General features: G+C 36.8%; 1 protein-coding gene across 1 annotated transcript in view; it reads left to right on the top strand.

Moving 5' to 3' along the window:
- The window catches only part of LOC126252674 (uncharacterized), a 45,794-nt gene extending 28,362 nt beyond the window's left edge, over positions 1–17,432 (top strand). Inside the window, exons 4-5 of the mRNA XM_049953577.1 lie at positions 10,868–10,957; positions 16,259–17,432. Coding sequence (XP_049809534.1) covers positions 10,868–10,957; positions 16,259–16,725 — 557 coding nt within the window. The 3' untranslated portion in view covers positions 16,726–17,432. The remainder of the gene's footprint in view (positions 1–10,867; positions 10,958–16,258) is intronic.
- The last annotated feature ends 975 nt before the right edge of the window (positions 17,433–18,407 follow it).

Raw genomic sequence — 18,407 nt, 5'->3', positions numbered from 1 at the left:
AAGAAGCCTGACTGCCGTAAGTGTTGATCTTCCAGATCTGAAACCCATTTGTTGTTCTGGGAGATGACTGTCCACAGAGGCTTGGATTTTTTGTGTTATTATTTTTGAAAACATCTTGAATTGAGTATTTTCCAGGGCTATGCCTCTGTACTTGTTTGGGTCCATTGGGTTTCCTCTACCTTTGTAGAGAACTTTTATTGTCGAGTGTCTCCATTGTGTCGGAATTCTTCCAAGTTCCAGGCATTTGTTAAACAGTTTGGTCCATATGTGTTGGAGGGCCTCTTTTGCATCTTTTATATGTTCATTATATATATTATCAGGTCCTGCTGCTTTCTTATTCTTCAGTGCTTTTATTACTTCTTTCATATCATCTTCATTTAGGGGATCCCATATATTGTCTTTTTCCTTAGTTTGATGTTGTTTCTCTTTCTTTGGGGGTGTTTTGAGTCCTCGTTTGTTCAGTATCTTACTGAAGTGGTCTTCCCATTCCTTCAGGTCTATATTTGGTGTATGAGCCATTTTTCTTGGTCTTGCTGCTATGTATGGGTCTTTCTCTGCTTCATCCGCTTCTCTTTTTGCCTCACTTTCTATGTATTCTTTTCTCTTCTCTTCTATTAGTTTTTTGTAGATTCTCCTCTCTTCTGCGTACAGTTTGTATGTTTCCTCGTCATGCTGGTTTCTTAGTCTGTGGAGGATTCTTAGAAAAGTGTTCCTTTTGCTGTAGCATTCAGCATCGAACCATAGTTTGGCCATCCTTGTTTTGGGGCTTGTTTGTATCACTGAATTTTTTAGGACGTCTTCTATTTGGTCTGTTGCTTTTTCGCGGTCTCCTTCCTCTATGAAAGTTTCTATTTCTGTTAATTGTTCTTGCTCGTTTGTTAATTTTTCTATATCAATTTTTCTTTGTGTGATTTGGTGGGTCTTTCTTGCTGGCGGTGACGTGACGATATTTAGTAAGTGGAAATTCACCAGTGTTGTTGCTCTCTGCCTTGACATGGCTTGTGGACCGGACCAGGTGCAAACCAAATTTTTCAACACTTATCAGTTGCTAGCCAGAGTTATATACTTGTTCTTTTTAACTTTCTTTGAAGTCAGAGGAGTAGCCGTCTCAGTGGCGAGAAAGTGTCATTATTCCAGTTTTGAAATTTGGTAGCCTAAAATGTCTCTTCAAGTTGACAACTATTGTTCAGTCAGTTTAACCCATGTCCTCTGCAAGTTACTTGAACGTATGGTGAGTTAAATGCTGTATGGGGTCTAGAATCTCTGGGCCGTTTGTATTTGACCCAGGGTGGTTTTTGCTGAGGTCGCCGTACTGCAGATAATTTAGTCCATCTGGAGTCTGCTATCCCAATGACTTTTGCAGTCTTCCGTGATCTGCATAAAGCTTATGATACCACATGGCACCACCACATCCTTGCCACTTTACATGAGTGGGGCCTCCATGGCCCACTCCCAATTTTAATCCAGAATTTTCTTTCATGTCGCACTTTTCAGTCACAAGTTGGTGCCTTCAATAGCACCTCCCACCTGCAGGAGAACGGAGTTCTGCAGGGTTCTGTGTTGAGTGTTCCTCTCTCTGTAGTGGCTGTCAGTGGTCTGGTGGCAGCTGCAGGGCCTGTGGTGTCCCCCTCTTTGTAAGCTGATGATTTTTGCATTAATTTTTGTCTGTCTGCAATGGGCATTGCTGAATGCCAACTGCAGGGATCTATACACCAAGTGCAATCTTGGCCTCCATTTTTCAGCTGCCAAGACCTGCGTTACACATTTGGTTGTCACCATACAGCCCATCCCCATATGGATCTGTACCTTGATGGCCAGTCCCTCAGGTCTTTGATACCCAATTGACATGGCTTCCACATCTTCATCAGCTAAAGCAGACACGTTGATCACAACTCAGTGCTTTTTGATGCCTCATCAACCCCAACTGGGGTGCGGACCACTCTACTCTGCTACATTTCTACAAAGCATTGGTGCAGTCCTGCCACATATGGCTCAGCATCATCTTCTGTGTTGCAGATGCTGGACCCTATACACCATTTTGGGGTATGACTGGCAACTGGTGCCTTTCAGACAATCCCCGTAATCAGTCTTGTAGCATAGGTAGGGGTTCCAACATTGCAAGTTCTGCACCAACAACTGTTGATCGTTTATGTGTTAAGTGTCCACTGCTTCCTGGAGCAACCAAACTGCTGTCTCCTCTTTCCAAATACAGAGATCCGCCTCCCACAATGGCGACCCAGATCTGGGATTAAGATCGTCATCCACATCTGGGAACTCCAGCTTTCCTCTTTTCCACCTGTTTTCCGGGTCCACTCATGTACACTTCCATGGTGCATCTCCAGTCCACAACTCTGTCTTGACCTATTACAAGGTCTGAAAGGTAGCTTATCCTGAGACACTCTGCCGACAATTCTTCTCCATTCTTATCACATTTCGGGATTCAGAAGTAGTCTATACAGATCATAATGGCTCGATAGTTACTGGTCATGCTTACTTTGCTGATGTTCATGTAGGATGTAATGAACTCTTGCACCTTGCTGGATGGCTCTAGCATTTTCACTGTGGAGTAGCCATCTCTCGTGTTCTTGAGCATATCCATTCCTGAACTGGATAGTCTTTCCTCATCTGTTGTGAATCTTTGGACAGTTTACAAGTTCTTGACCAATGTTACCTTTGCCATCCTTGGGTCCTGACTATCCAGGATTCCCTTGTGCCCTTAAATGTTGTGGATGCCTGGTGGTCTTTGTCTGGACTCTGGGTCACATAGGGATCCCAGGGAATGAAGTCACTGTCTGGCTGGCGAAATTGGCCACTGGCAAGCCACCTCTTGAGATGGGTATTCAGGAACTGGACCTTCGATCGGTGTTAAACTGTCAAGCCCTAAGGATTTGAAGTAGGGCATGGCATACTCTGCCTTTGCCAAACATACTATGGGTGTTAAAGGTGACAACTAATTTGTGGAGGTCCTCCATGTGGGCCTCTTGCAAGGACTCCATCATCCTTTGCTGGCTCTGCATTGGCCATACTTGGCTGACTCATGGTCATCTCCGTAGTGAGAATCTGCCCCAATGTTGTTGTGGTGCCTATTTGACAGTGGTCCACATTTTGCTGGGCTGTGCTAATGTAGCTGCCTTACAGTGGTCTCTTAATTTTCCTGATTTGTCAGTCCATTGAGGGTTTGGCAGAGCCCATTGAGCATTTGGCAGGATGCCTTGTTGCCTCCTCTGCCGCAAATGGGCAGCGGCTGTTTGGATTTGGTGCTCCACCCCAGCCCACACTCTGCTGGTTCTTTTGCTCGTCTTTCCCCTTCTCGTGTGTTCTGCTTGATATGGTGTTCTTCCTTTGTTTTCTTGTGCAGGCTCTTCTTTACTGTGCATTTATTTGTTTATTTTTATTTATATGTCTAGTTCTGTAGGACCAAATTGAGGAGTAAACCTCTGAGGACATTGGAATGTGTCAGTACATGAAATTACAACATAAAAGTAATAAAAATAAAATGTTTATGAACCCCAAAAGAGTCAAGCCATAAGTTTATGAAAACACAATCAACAATATAACAAAGGAATCAGCTTAATTTTTCAAGGAACTCCTCAACAGAATAGGAGTGACCCATGGGGAAATTCTTCAGTTTTGATTTGAAAGTGCATGGTTACTGCTAAGATTTTTGAGTTCTTGTGGTTGCTTATTGAAAATGGATGCAGCAGTATACTGCACAAGAGTTAAGGAATTGCGATCCAAATGCAGACTGGGTTTCTGCCTAGTATTAACTGAGTGAAAGCCGCTAATTCTTGGGAAACAGTTGATATTGTTAATAAAAAATGATATTAAAGAATGTATATGTTGAGAGGCCAATGTCAGAATACCTAGACTAGTGAACAGGGGTCGACAAGACGTTCGAAAACTTGAACCACTTATTGCCAGAACTGCCAGTTTCTAAGCCAAAAATATCCTTTGAGAATGGAAAGAATTACCCCAAAATATAATACCATAAGACAATAGTGAATGAAAATAAGTAGACTAATTTTCGTGTCAAATGATCACTTACTTCAGATACCGTTTGAATAGTAAAAATGGCAGCATTAAGACACTGAACAAGATCCTGAACATGGGCTTTCCACGGCAGTTTACTATCTATCTGAATACCTAGAAATTTGAACTGTTCAGTTTCACTAATCATATGCCCATTTTGTAAAATTAAAATGTCAGGTATTATTGACTTGTGTGTTAGAAACTGTAAAAACTGAGTCTTACTGTGATTTAGAATTACTTTATTTTCTACAAGCCATGAACTTCTGTCATTAACTGCACTGTTTGAAACTGAGCCAATGTTGCACACAACATCCTTTACTACCAAACAGAAGTATTTTAGGATTACCTTTAATACTAGAAGGATATAATTTACATAAATAAGGAACAGGAGTGGCCCCAGCACTGATCCCTGGGGCACCCTACATTTGACCATACCCCTCTCAGACCCCACATCAGTGCCATTCTCAACACTGTGAATAATGACCTTTTGCTGTCTGTTGTTAAAGAGATGAATCAGTTGTGAGCTACTCCCCATATTCCATAATAGTCCAACTTCTGAAGCAGTATTTTGTGATCAACATAACCAAACGCCTCAGTTAAAGCAAAAAAGATGCCTAGCATTCGAAACCTTTTGTTTAATACATTCAGTACCTCACGGAGAAAAGAGAATATAGCATTTTCAGTTGTTAAACCACCTCTAAAACCAAACTGTACATTTGATACCAAATTATGCGATATAAAATGAGCAATTATCCTTACATGCACAGCCTTTTCAATAACTTTAGCAAACACTGATGGCTTAGAAATAGGTCTAAAATTGTCTACATATCCCTTTCTCCCATTTTATGAAGTGGCTTTACTACTGAGCACTTTAATCATTTAGGAAACTGACCATTCTTAAAGGAAAAATTACAAATATGGCTAAGTACAGGGCTAACATGTGCAGCACAGTACTTTAATATTCTGCTAGGCACTCCATCATATCCATGAGAGTCTTTTGTCTTCAGTGATTTAATTATTGACTCAATCTTGCCCATGTCTGTATCACTGAGGAGTATTTCAGACACCAATCTTGGAAAGGCATTTTCCAAGGGAGTTATATGATACCCTGTAGAAACTAAGTTATTATTTAATTCACCAGCAATGCTCGGAAAATGACTGTTATTTAAATACTGTACATATATATGACTTACCAATAACAGAAATATTTTTACTACTATGAACTGACTTTATATCGTTGACCTTGTGCTGCTGACCAGACTCTTCCTTCACAATGGTTTTAATTTTATCATGTGAATTAGCTGTTCTATTACTGCACCACATACTCTTTGCCTTCCTAATAACATTTTTAAGCACCTTACAATAGTGTTTGTAATAGGCTACTGTAGCTTGATTGTGATTACTTCTAACATTTTGATGTAATTCCCGCTTTGTTCTATGTTATATCCTTGTCCCATTAGTCAGCCACCCAGGCTGCCTTTTACTGCTAGTACCATGTTTAGAACATTCTAATGGAATGCAACTCTCAAAGAGCATGAGAAATGTGTTAAGGAAAGCTTTATATTTGTCACCTATGTTAAAACCACTATAAACATCTTGCCAATCTTGTTCCTTAACAAGGTTTAAAAAACTCTGTTGCCATTGGATTAGCTTTCCTATATAGTTTGTAATTATATGTGACTTTTTTTTTACTACAAAAACCTTTTAATGTTAAAATTTGTGCATCATGATCTGAAAGGCCACATTCACCCTCTTACTAACAGAATGTGCCCATCTAGTAATGAAGAATGAATAAAAATATTGCCTGTGGCTATGCTTCTGTTTCCCTGCCCCTTGGTAGGAAAAAACACAATCTGCATCAGAACATATGATTTTAGGAGATCTACCAACATCCTTTTTCTTGCACAGTCATATACAGAATTAATATTAAAGTCACCACATGTAACTAGCTTTTGGCACTTCCTATAAAGTGAACCAAGGACCCTCTCTAGCTTGAGCAGAAATGCTCTGAAGTCAGCATTAGGAGACCCGTAAACAGCAACTACAAGTTTAGTTTCACTAAATTTAAGTGCCCCTGCACGACGTTCAAATATCTGTTCAGTGCAGTGCCGTGATATGTCTACGAACTCAAATGGAATACTGTTTTTTACGTGCATGGCCACTCCCTGATTACACAAGAACCTTCTTGAAAAACAGCCAGCTTATCTGTATCCTAGTAAAGGAAGTCTCTGAATTGTCAAATTATTTATGTGGTGCTCCTCTATACCAATACCCATGTCAGAGTCAACATCTATCAGCAGTTTACTAACTTTATTTCTAATACCTCTTATATTTTGATGAAATATGCTAATTTGTTCGCTACTTGGATACCAGATCTCCTCTGAAGGTGATTTCTTTGTTAGAGGGACTGCCTTTAAGCAGATTTACTTACCTGCTGACTTTGTTTTGCTGACTTTTTGGTGACTGGCCTGTTCCAGGAGAGAGGGACTGATGACCTCCTAGTTTGGTCCCTTTAATTAGTAGAGCTACCAGCCATATTGTGGGAGGTGGATTTGTTGTATAAACAATATGTACTACCATCAAACGGGGTGATTTCGGACAGTTTTGTCATTATTTTGATTGTAACTTTCGTATATGTTGTTAGATTAAATTGATTGTTATGGAAGTGGTAGGGTATATGTGTAATGAATAAAATATCCCAGAACCAGAAAGTGTATGTGTAGGTATATTTATCTGAGGCAGTTACCGTAAAGAAGTGTCCGAAGTCACCCCATGGATGGGGGGGATTGCGGACACATGTGATTTTTAAATCTCTGTCCGAAGTTACAGTATATAGAGGGCGAATTTGGACAATTACTGCCTTTTTTAAAAAATTCTACATGCTTTTCATTTGATTTTGGTGACATTTTAAACATTTTAAGGTAGCCCTTTGTTACGAGTAAGTGATACGGAATGATGTAATGAATTTTATGTATTACAGATAAGTTTTTATTTTGCAAGAATTTAAATAAAATTTTTTTACAGCTCTTAACTGAAATATTAGAAACAGACAGAAGCAAACAAAGTAATTTAACTAAAAGGTCAAAATAATTTTCTCACTCATCATTCTAAATTAAGTTGCAAACACTTTAAATAAATGATTGTCTTCGAGTCTAAAGCGCATCTTCTCTCGAAAAATGAATATTCCTCTTTTCACAACTAGTGTGGGAAGTATTCTCAAAATTTGCAATTTTTGTATTGTGTCTTCATCGGAGACATTAGGAAACACAAATATGTTTTTACTGTTCTCGTGTGGGCGCAAGAATTTCACACTTACTTCCCTAGCACCAACATTTGTGGCCACTGCAACATACTGCCTTGTTTCCACATTTATATTTGTACTCTGCAACAAGAAAAGCCTCTTCTTTCAGCAGTAAAACTTTGTTGGATGATGTGTTGTTTTCACTTTCACTACTGCTAGAAGCACTGTCACTTGTTTCAGCACTGTTTTCGTTTCCTTGAAAATCTTGGCCGGTGATTGATTTTCGAGGTTGAATGTCTAGTTTGCGGCGGCGGGAGCTACCAAGGTTATTTGGAAGATAACGAATTTCTTTGAGCATTTCTGCAAAAGTGGAAGACCATGCGTCTGCATTGCTTTGCTGGCTCTCCTCATTATCAGGCAATTTTCATAAGACATGATCTAGATCAAAAGGGATTAAGCCTGTGGTGCGAAATCCACCCTTTATGTTTTCCTTGGAGTTTGCTGAAATCTTAGTTAGTGTCTGCTTCAGAAAAGATGTGAAGGCATCCTTGGAAATGGTCCCACGAGTGTGTTTCTTCCAGTCAGTTAATACAGCACGCCAAGCTGCTTTCATTGGCCTGAAGAAGCTTACATCGAGCGGTTGGAGGAGGTGCGTACTGTTGGGGGGAAGGAGAATGAATGAAATATTGTTCCGCTCACACTCTTCAATAACACGTAAAGACACGTGACTGGATAAGTTGTCTCCAATCATGACTGTTGGCCCGTTTTGCCTCTTCAAATAGGGCAAAGAGATTGTAAAGAACAAGTCTTCAAATATTGGCAGGTCAAACCATCCACTTTTGTTCACTGAAACGGGTTTCTTGTGGTCCACTTTCTTCCCACGTGTCCCACAAATGGTCTGATTTGTAAAGAACGTACGGAGGAAGCAGTTTACCATCAGCACTAGGTGCTATCATTATTGAGACACTAGATTTTGATGAGTCCATCACTTTGTCAGAATGCTTACTCCCTTGTTTTGTAATTATCTGCTGCTTGCCTGGATCATCTGACATATTGGTTTCACCATAGTCGGTCATGTTGCTAGGTGGGAGATTTTCCAGCTTTGCCTTGATATTGGAGAAACACATCTTAACAATCTCTTTGTTCACTTGTGCATGAGCTTGTTTAATAATATTTTCACTTAAGTGAATGGAAAAATCTTCTTACTGTTGTTTGAGGAATAAATGCACCCATTCTTCTACTGGCAAATTATTACGAAATTTCTTCTCTTTTTGGCCAGATTTATCAAGGTAGCCTTTAACTAAATATCTAATATCCAGTTTAGTGAAGGGAAATCCCCAATGTGCAGCCCTCAAGATGCTTTGCTTCAACATTTCTTCTTCTTCTTTCTTTAGCACTGGCTGCCCTCCCATTTTTTTCGGATGTGCTTCCTGCACTTTATTTTGTAGGGTTGGTTTAGGTATACCATACAAATCACACGCTTTTCTGTACGATAATTTACCACTCTGAATATCACAGCTTTATCTAAAAGTTCCGGGTCGTAATTACACCGTACTGTAGCACCTCTCCTGCACTTATACGTTATTGACGTTGTCCGAAATCAATCTACACAGTACACAGTTTTACAAAAACCATCATTATTTTATAACCGTACATGAGAAACTCGACAAACTTGTACAGAAATTGTCTCAATGCTGTTAGCTACTGAGTGCGTCGATAATTACGGTTACAATAACTTCCCGCTCGGCGCAACGATAGAAAGTTTCCACTTTACGATAATGCATGGATTTTTAACACTGAGACTGTTCGTCAATTATTCACCTAGGGAAACAACTGAACCAAAATAAAAGTTGTGGAAAGCGATAAATGCAATCTTGTGCTTAAAATATCTGGCACACGGATGTTAAAATAAGTAACTCTTTGTTTCTATGCAGTGGCAAAGAGCAAATAAGCCATATTGTCTGAATTTGCCCCGGTGTCCGAAATCACCCCGTTTGACGGTGCTCATTTTTTTGTAGCCAATAGAATCACTTTCCCGGCATATTTGTGATCAAGTGAAGTTTGTCATTCCCAAGTTTTCACACTCATGTGGCCAAAGGGGACCACTCGCCGAATAACAGAAGAGAATGAAAACTTACTATCTTTCATGAATGAGTTATGCATGTGTGAATGTGTATGTGTATGTGTTTTGTCTGTATCTGATGAATGACTTAGTTTGATAGCTATTATTATCTAGCAGTTTTTGTTCAGTGTGCCTGTGTGCCGCTCAATACCACATCTATGTGGTCAGTAGCAGTTTGTCCTCTTCACATAGTTGTCAGTACAAATGCTATAAATACGGTATCTATAAGTTTATGAATCTTTGTAAATAACACACCTTCTACAGAAATAACTCACTAATGTTATAACATGTCTCAGAAAAGGCAAAAATGTAGACACTGTTTGCTCAAGCTGCTGACCTCAAAGAACCTTATATCTCTAATAATTCTTTTACCTTGTCTTCTTATTGCTATTTCTGTTGTTATACGTTTTAAGAATAGTTTTCTTCTTAACCGTTTGTTTTAAATAACACTCTTATCCATTGATCTGCTGTTTATTTCCTTTATGATCCTGCTGCCATCATACTAATGTTATGAATAGGCTGACTTGTCTTTCACAGTCTTGCTTAGGAAGCGACTGCAGCTGTAAAGCTAAGACACAGAACTTTTATTTATACGTATGTGTTGCCTGTAGCAAAGTGATTACTTTTTCTTGCTGAATTAATCTGTTTTCAATAATATTATTATATAGTGATGTTATTGTGCTTGTATTTGAATTTCTGTCATATACAGCAGAAAAGTAATTGTAAATTTCCCTTTTTATTAGTTTGTTTCATGAATAAATATTTCATAGATTTGAAAGGGTTCTTGAAATGCTATACACATATATGCATATACACAATAAGGAAGACGCCGAGAGAGAGAGAGAGAGAGAGAGAGAGAGAGAGAGAGAGAGCATAAAACCTACTATTGTGCAAAATATAGGCCTCTTTTCTGTGGTGTGATGTTGTGAGTGTTTTTCTCATTAATGGAAGGTAAATAATATATTTCTCTGTGGTGTGTTTATCGTCATAGTGAATATTGGATTGGTATTTGTTTTTGCAGGTTCATTTGTGTATCATCACCTATGTCATACAAGAAAAGAACTAAATTTATGTAACTTTTTGTGCACTGCAGATATTTCGTTGTATTGTTAAATAAAAACCTTAAATGACCACTTTTTAAGGTCTGAATGAAGTATTGTTGACTAAAAAACTAGCCTATAAGATACATAAATCACAAAATTAGTGCCTCCATGTTGTTGGCTGAGCCAATACAAACTGCAGTATGGATAACAGAATAACAACACAACCAAATGAAGTGGGTTTTACACTATACATATTGTGATCCTAATTTTTTTCTTCTGCAATGATGGTAAAGACTGTAAGATAATGTTTATGAAGTTTTGGAGTGTCATATCATGAATGCCGACACATATTCATTTATAAATTTGTCCCTCGTTTCCCAGTTCCTTCAGTTAGTGAAATGTATAACACCATTTCATTTTGTGGTGTTGCAGATGATAAGGACTGGCAGTGGTCAACATATCCACCTCCGACCAAGCAGTTTCATCAACATCCTCATGGGAGAGAAGCAGAATTATTATCAGGTTATTCAACAACACTCACACTTAAGAAAGATTTCCAACCTGTAAGTTCCCTGTTGCCATCCCAACCTGATCCATTTCCATGCACGCGTTGTGGAAAATTGTACAAATGGCGAACAAATTTACTTCGGCATATAAGGCTCGAATGTGGCAAGGAACCTCAGTTTCAGTGTCCCTTTTGTCCAAAAAAGACAAATCGTAATGACACACTGGTGAGTCATATTAAACTGGTACATCGCATTCCTGTACCAGCACGAAATGCTGATGGAAATTTCTTAGCACCAGAAGATTGCCGCTAGACATGCTTTTGACATTGTTAATATATTTCTAAAAAAGAATTCATCCTAGCAACAATACGAGAATATTTCTCTCATGAATTTTTTGTCTGCAAAATCAAATGGAACGTAATTATTTGCTGCTGTTCGTGTTTCAGAAGATTGGATGTTATTGAAATGGTGTGTGAACAAATATTACAGAGAAGGTTTGAGATCATTGTTTCCATAGTAATATTGTAATTGAATGTGAAGATTATATTGTCATGAATCAGATATTTTATTTTGTGTGTAAAATGTAAAATATCAATAGTCCCCTGTCTCTTATGTATACTTCAATTAATTCTTTGATTTAATTATTTATTAAGCTTTATTTTCACAACATTAGATTTATTAGTAATTTTTTGACCTTGTTGTAAACTAATAAATCAGCTTGTTGAAAATTCCAGACGCAACTATACATACTTCAGAAGTTATGACAATTGCTTTTCATTACAGTTTGATATTTATGTGAACTTTGGAAAGTAGTTGTATGCTGTGTCAAAATTTCTCACTAGTTTCTAAGCTATAACATTTGATGAGAGTGCCTAGATATAGCTATTTTAAATGATGTGCCTAACATATTAGTGTTGTTTTTACATTCTATAACTTGAAACTATCTTCCTCAATTTTGATGTTCTGTATGTTCATACAAGATCCTTTATTTTGTTGTCATTTAGCACACAGCAGATACATCTGTTGCTTGTTGATTTGGTATTAATGATGATTGTAACTTGTGAACTGAAATTTAGCAAAATAAAAGGGGGTTATCATGTATAAATTTTCTGTTCCCAATGTCTATATTGCATTTTCTAGTGATGCCAAAAGTTACACTTCATCACTTTTGGTTGTTTGTAATAAAATGCTAACAGATGACTTATGTGCTTGAAAATTTTTGTAACTTTTAGAGATATGATGTTGATTGAATTTAATATGTGTATTAACAGGCAAATAATGTTGTTTATTTACACTCCATGCATATGATTTTGAGATCTGCTTTTGCTTGTCATTTTGCTGCCCCTGTTTCTTTGCTGCCCCCCCCCCCCTCCCCCCAACACACACACACACACACACACACACAAACAGAGAGAGAGAGAGAGAGAGAGAGAGAGAGAGTTATCACGGCTATACGTACTTGTACCGTTAGCATACAGTGAAGTCATTCATTATTACAGTAACTATTTTTATTGTTTACCATGTGGTGTTTTTGTAGCTGTATGGACAGCAGCAAGCTGACCAATGCATGTATTACCTAATTCCTATTTTTGCTTTCCTTTGTGTTAGTATTTTCCTCTTGTTGGTCAGATAATTTAATTGCCTAATAAACACAGAGCAGAATTTTGCTTATTATTGTTTCTGTGTAAAAAAAGAAAAAACCACTTTGTTTCCCATGAACTCAGCTGAATAATATCGAGGACAGACTCTGATCATTTCTTTCTGCTACATACTTTAGCCTAGACTGTTCAAAGTGAAGTGCCCGTCTGCAGGCAGCTGGGGCTCCCAGTCTGTGGTGATTAGTGCTAGCAGCTATTCAGCCAGATGGTAGTGTATGCTCCATGCTACTCTGGCCTCATGTGCACGGACAGTAGTTGCCGAGTGATGCGCACATGCACAGAGTGCATGCAGTAAGGCTACTTACCAGGTAGCCATCACTAGCTGAACTTGCCTGCGAGCGAACTGAAGGGCACTCCCCTGCACCCGCGCCCCTTGGAGCTGTATTGGAACAACTTACTTTAGAGAATCTTTTTCTTTTTGGGAAGGTTCTAAGGTTTTACTTGTTTTTGGCATAAACTGCTTCAATACATTCATTGTTGGGTCCATGTTTTTGCTCTGTAAATATTGTACTTTAAGATATGAAGTAACTATTTCTGATCTTAGTAAGTAATAACTAACAACATAGGACATGAGATACAAATTACGGAAGGTTTAGTTTGTAAACACATATTAAGTGGCCTGTTAAACAGCTGAGCTTGGTGTATTATGCCACAGCTAGTGTGCCAGGTTAGATCTTTTCTGTTACTAATAATGACTTGCTTAATTTAGAAGGCAAATAAAATGTTAACTTCATTTTATGCACTTAATTCATTGCATCACTATCTGTATCTGGTTTATTGTGATTTGCCTGTCTTAAAAAACTTTTATTGGTTACTAATATGGACTGTGGGTAGGTACTTGTATCTGTGACTAAAACAGTGTATATGGTAAGACCTGTAGAATGTATAGTTGAACTACTAATTTTATGCCTTCCAGTTGTAACTTCTTGAATATACTTTTATAAAGATGTCACAGAGTTTACAACTTCCTTTACTCTTTAACAGCACATACATTAGATTGAAATATGGTACTATTCATCATAATAAAGAGGAACATCTCCAAGTCATGGATGCGAGCTTACTGAGAAAACAGCAATATAAATAAAATTACATTTGCAATTTGAAGTTACAATTCTTCTATATAAAGAATACATCTGTGCTGTATGCTTGGTGCTGTACACACCAGCAGCTTAGTTTGTACTCGGATCCACAGTCATCATGAAGTTATTGAATGAAACCATTTTCCTGCATAAGCTGTTACTTTATTTGAAAGAAACAGTTATATCACACAATTGGTCAGTTATGACACTTTTCAAGTGCGCATAAGTTTAAGTGCATAACACCTACAAATTCAAAAGAAAAAGATATTTTAGCTACCAACCCACCTACAAATTACCCGATTATCTTCTCGTAGATTTGAGAATTGAAACCTCCTATTAACTGTATGATGAGTAGCAATATTCAGTGTAAAATGCCTTTTTGTTACAAGTGTAGAATATGGTAGTGTAGTGCTTAAGCTAGTAGTGGGAGATAAATAGCAGTTGTTTAACAACACAGAGGCAGAAACAGCATTTCCAAAGTAGCAACTTTCCAGCTAACCTTCAACATTGTAAACCATGGTAGTAGTGTACAGCTATGTTTTTAATACAGTGTAATGATGTAGTTTTGGATAACTGGTTGGTGTACAGATTTAAATTTGAACAGCTGAACTCATTCCACTTTTCCAAATGGTTCTGCTTCTTGATTGGATATGTGAAAAACAATCAGTGAACAAATGAAAAAAAATGAAGAGTATGATTGGTACTGAACTTTCCATGTTCTATTAACAAGGGAAAGCTTTAAATGTACATCTGTTAATGCAGTGTTCAACTGCTTCATGTTCAGAAGAAATGAAATAGATGCTGTACAACTATTCAGACTATGTAAATTCCACTTGAAATGTCATTGATAAGTCCAGTCAGAAAGATGGGTGTCTGGACCTGTGGAACAAATGCTAATGTACGCTAACAATGAAAAGTAGTTATTACTAACTTCTTTTGAAAGCTGTATTAACAGTTAACTAACACTAATATACTCTGAAATACATTATTCATATTTGAAAAGCAAATACACTTTGAGCTAGTGGCCACTTCTCAGAAGAAAAAAATACCTGCTAATATCACAAGGACAATATTAAGTACCTCTCTTCTGGTACTGTCTGCTTAAGATTAACATGAGTAGAATGATACCAGATGATGGTGATTATCTGTGTGTTATTACCTTTTTATTACTAACAGACATCGCAAACTCCAAAGCAAGATAACCAGATGATTGAAACAAGTAATGGCTAATAAGGTAAACTTAAGTGTACGTTCAAAATTATGAAGATTACCAATTTTTGTAGCTTTATATCTGTTGTGTATGATAGACTTTCGCATTGTAACCAGGAAACAGAGCTGCATGGTCTATACTACAATTATGCTTGTGCTTTGTATTGTAGTTGTGTAAATTATAAGTTAATAATATTTTCCTCAAATACTCTTAATCTGGGAATGTATATTCCAGAAGTGTTTATAGAGACTGGCTGAGGCGTATATATCTATTGCATACAATATTATTATTCCTGACATTGCAGTACCTTGGAAGACATATCCTTAAGACAATGCAGAGTGGTTGTGCATAACATAAACTGACGTTTTTGTGTGTAACTCATAGCAGCGGTACTTCTAAATGTAATGCGTACCAAACCAAGATTGTTTTCAACTTAGAGCAGATACTGAAAAAAAATTCGTCTTTCCATCAGAGTTTGTTACCAAATTTTCAGACTTGCTGAGAAAGAATTCAAGCAACCTAAAATTTCTCGGAGTTGTTAATTAATCACATGATTTTTTTGCTGCACAATTCACTGATCTTTTACTGTTTGTTTATTGTCATATATTAAGTGTTACATATCCAGAGACACAGACGACTACCTTGGCATATTTAAGGAACAACTGTTGTATTGGACTTTACTGTGCAAACTAGGAAGGTGATTTACACTTTTCAGGTACTCACTTTATTCTAAGAAAATGCAGGAATAATTGGAGAGAATATTGATTTGAAGTTATGTAAGTATTCATATTTACATTTCCATGAAATCTTTAACTGCAACAAATGCTGTTGTTAGTGATTAGGTCATATATGCATTTTATTTTCAAATGCATCAAGGCAGTTTGTAGAATTTTTATCTGATAAAAATGGTACAGAACTGCAGTTATTTCCATCCAGTGATTGCTGTGAAAAATGGTGAAATCTTTCTATAACATACCTGAGTTGGTTACATATTTTGTGTGTCAAACTTAAGATGATACACCATTACTATTAATACTGAGTATTGCCTGAATTATATAAAACTAAAGTAAAGTAATAAGAACAATTGATTCTGTGTTGTCCTAGTGCAGAGAGTGAATGTTGACTTTTTTTGTCAAATATGGACAAATATGATTTCTTCTGCTGCAGCACTATTTTCATTTTGGTTATGCTTGAGGTTGTTGTCTTTTGCAACAACAGAGGGCACAGTTGACATGGATTAGTATTAAGTTTAAAATTTATTTCAGGCATCAAGCTTGAGATTTAAAAAAGTTTACATATATACAGTTTAAGAACTGCACTAGAAGAGTATTTTTTGTGATGTGAGTATAATAGGTTGAATTCTTTTTCAGCTAAAGAATCAAGCAAGTGGCTTCAGCAAGATCGTTCCTCCCACTCATTCCTTCGATTGTCTTCAGAATCTGCTACAAAGTGCTTGACAGAAAATAACTTTCAGAACTTGGAGACAAATTTATACAGTGGGATGAATTCAAATTTTGCAAAACCAACAGGAAATACAGCATTTCAGCAGTCTGATGACATCAGTAATAAGGAACCTGTATTCAGCAACAACTTCAATAGCGCAACAAATCAACAACCTGCTAATTTACAGCTATTTACATTCCAGGATTTTCCTCCATCATTCCCTTGTCCAACTTGTGGCAATGTGTATCGTTACAAATCATCCTTGGCCAGACATGTAAGGCTAGAATGTGGGAAAAATCCTCAATTTCATTGCCCATATTGCCCACACGAAACAAAACATAAAAGCAGTTTGTTGAGTCATATAGAAAGTAGGCACAGGCAGGAGAAAATGTAGGTCACATGTATAGAATAAGTTATTCAGAATATCAGGTTATTACACATAATCAGTCAGTGAAGGTAGGTGATGTGTAAGAAACACTACAGGAACCATCCAGACAGCTTTACTTTTTTTTCATATGAGTATGTCTTTATCTTCACATTTACATGAAATACACTGAGATCTGAAAATTGTTAGTTTGTTTTCTCAACAATCTAAGTGCGTTTGTCCATATACAAAGTGCCTGCCATGTGAAAGCATAGTTCAACTTTGGAAAGTCAGAGCTTAAAAAAAGGGGATGAAATTTAGACATTTGCCAACATTAAAACTGTTGTTGTACTTTTAGTGAGTGTCAAATTTCCAACAATGAAAGAATGGCATGTGACATTATAAGAGTGAACTAGTACTCATCTGAGGGAAATGATATCATTTTTTCAGTCTGCAAACATTTGTGCCAGGAAGCCATTCATGAATGGTGTGAGGAAGGAGTATGATTGATAGATGGTTGGTCTTGAATACACACTTTGACTGAGACTAAAGGAAGCCTGTCATAAAGTGTTATCAGATGGCTGTAGCTTTCATGGCAAATTATTTACAAGGATGTGATAAAGAAAACTTTCAGGTAATGATACATTAAATGATGTGGAGGATTATGCAGACTCCACTTCAGAAAATAATTCTTTAGATAAAACATAATTCTTATTCCCTCTTTTAATATTTTTTTTTTTTTTTTTTGTGGTTCATTATATTTCTTGTTATTTGTGTAAGCACATATTGCAGTCATGTATTTATACCTACATTTATACCCATTTAAATTTTTTTCGTCTTTGTGCTTCATTGTATTTCTTTTATTTGTGCAAGCATTTATGACAGTCTTATGTTTATACCTATAATTATTTGTACAAGCACATATTGCAGTCATATATTTATACCTATAATTATAACTATTACCATTTTTATGTTCTCATGAATTGCAGTATTTGTAAATGATATTTCATAATAAAGTGCAGCATCCCTAACATACATGCAGTAAGCATCTCAAATTACAATTCTTTTTTCCCTTGGAAGATTTGTATCTGTTCGCAAGCACTAGTCCCTTACTCAAATTTCTCTTTTTTGTGAATTTCTGTAATATCTTTATATGTCCAGCTGTCCATCAGTATAATACTATTATCTTGGCATCATGGTGTTTGGAACATTGATGGTATGTAAAAATTGAAACTTTCGAAGAATCAAGGTCTAATTTTTCAATTTTGGCCTGACTAATGTCTTGAGACATTGGTATGCTGGCTTGATGCTCCCATTGAATTTTATGTATGTATGTACATTTTTTTTTTTTTACATTTCTCAATTTAACTGTATACGCTTTTAAACAGCTTTCTGTCAGCAAGTGAAAGCAGTCAGCAACATTCATCAATATATTCTTATTTTGAGTTAGATGTACAGGTAATTTGAGACTTAAGTGGGGTAAAATATACATTTTTGTTTGTTTTTCAGTTGCAAGTTTAATAACTTGGTTATCCAGTATCTGCTGCTTCTTTCACAGTTTTTAAGTATTATCACCAATACTTTTTCTTTCTTTCAAACTTTTTATCCTCTTTTTCCATGGGCATTTGTTTTCTCGTAGACTATCATAAATAAAAGTAAATGTGTTTATGGATATTTCAAACTAATTTTTCAATGACTTTTAGGCCATTAGT

The sequence above is a fragment of the Schistocerca nitens genome, chromosome 4 (assembly GCF_023898315.1).
Source record: "Schistocerca nitens isolate TAMUIC-IGC-003100 chromosome 4, iqSchNite1.1, whole genome shotgun sequence".
NCBI lineage: Eukaryota > Metazoa > Arthropoda > Insecta > Orthoptera > Acrididae > Schistocerca > Schistocerca nitens.
The sequence above is the reverse complement of the archived record's forward strand: the minus strand, read 5'-3'. Positions and strand labels throughout refer to the sequence as shown.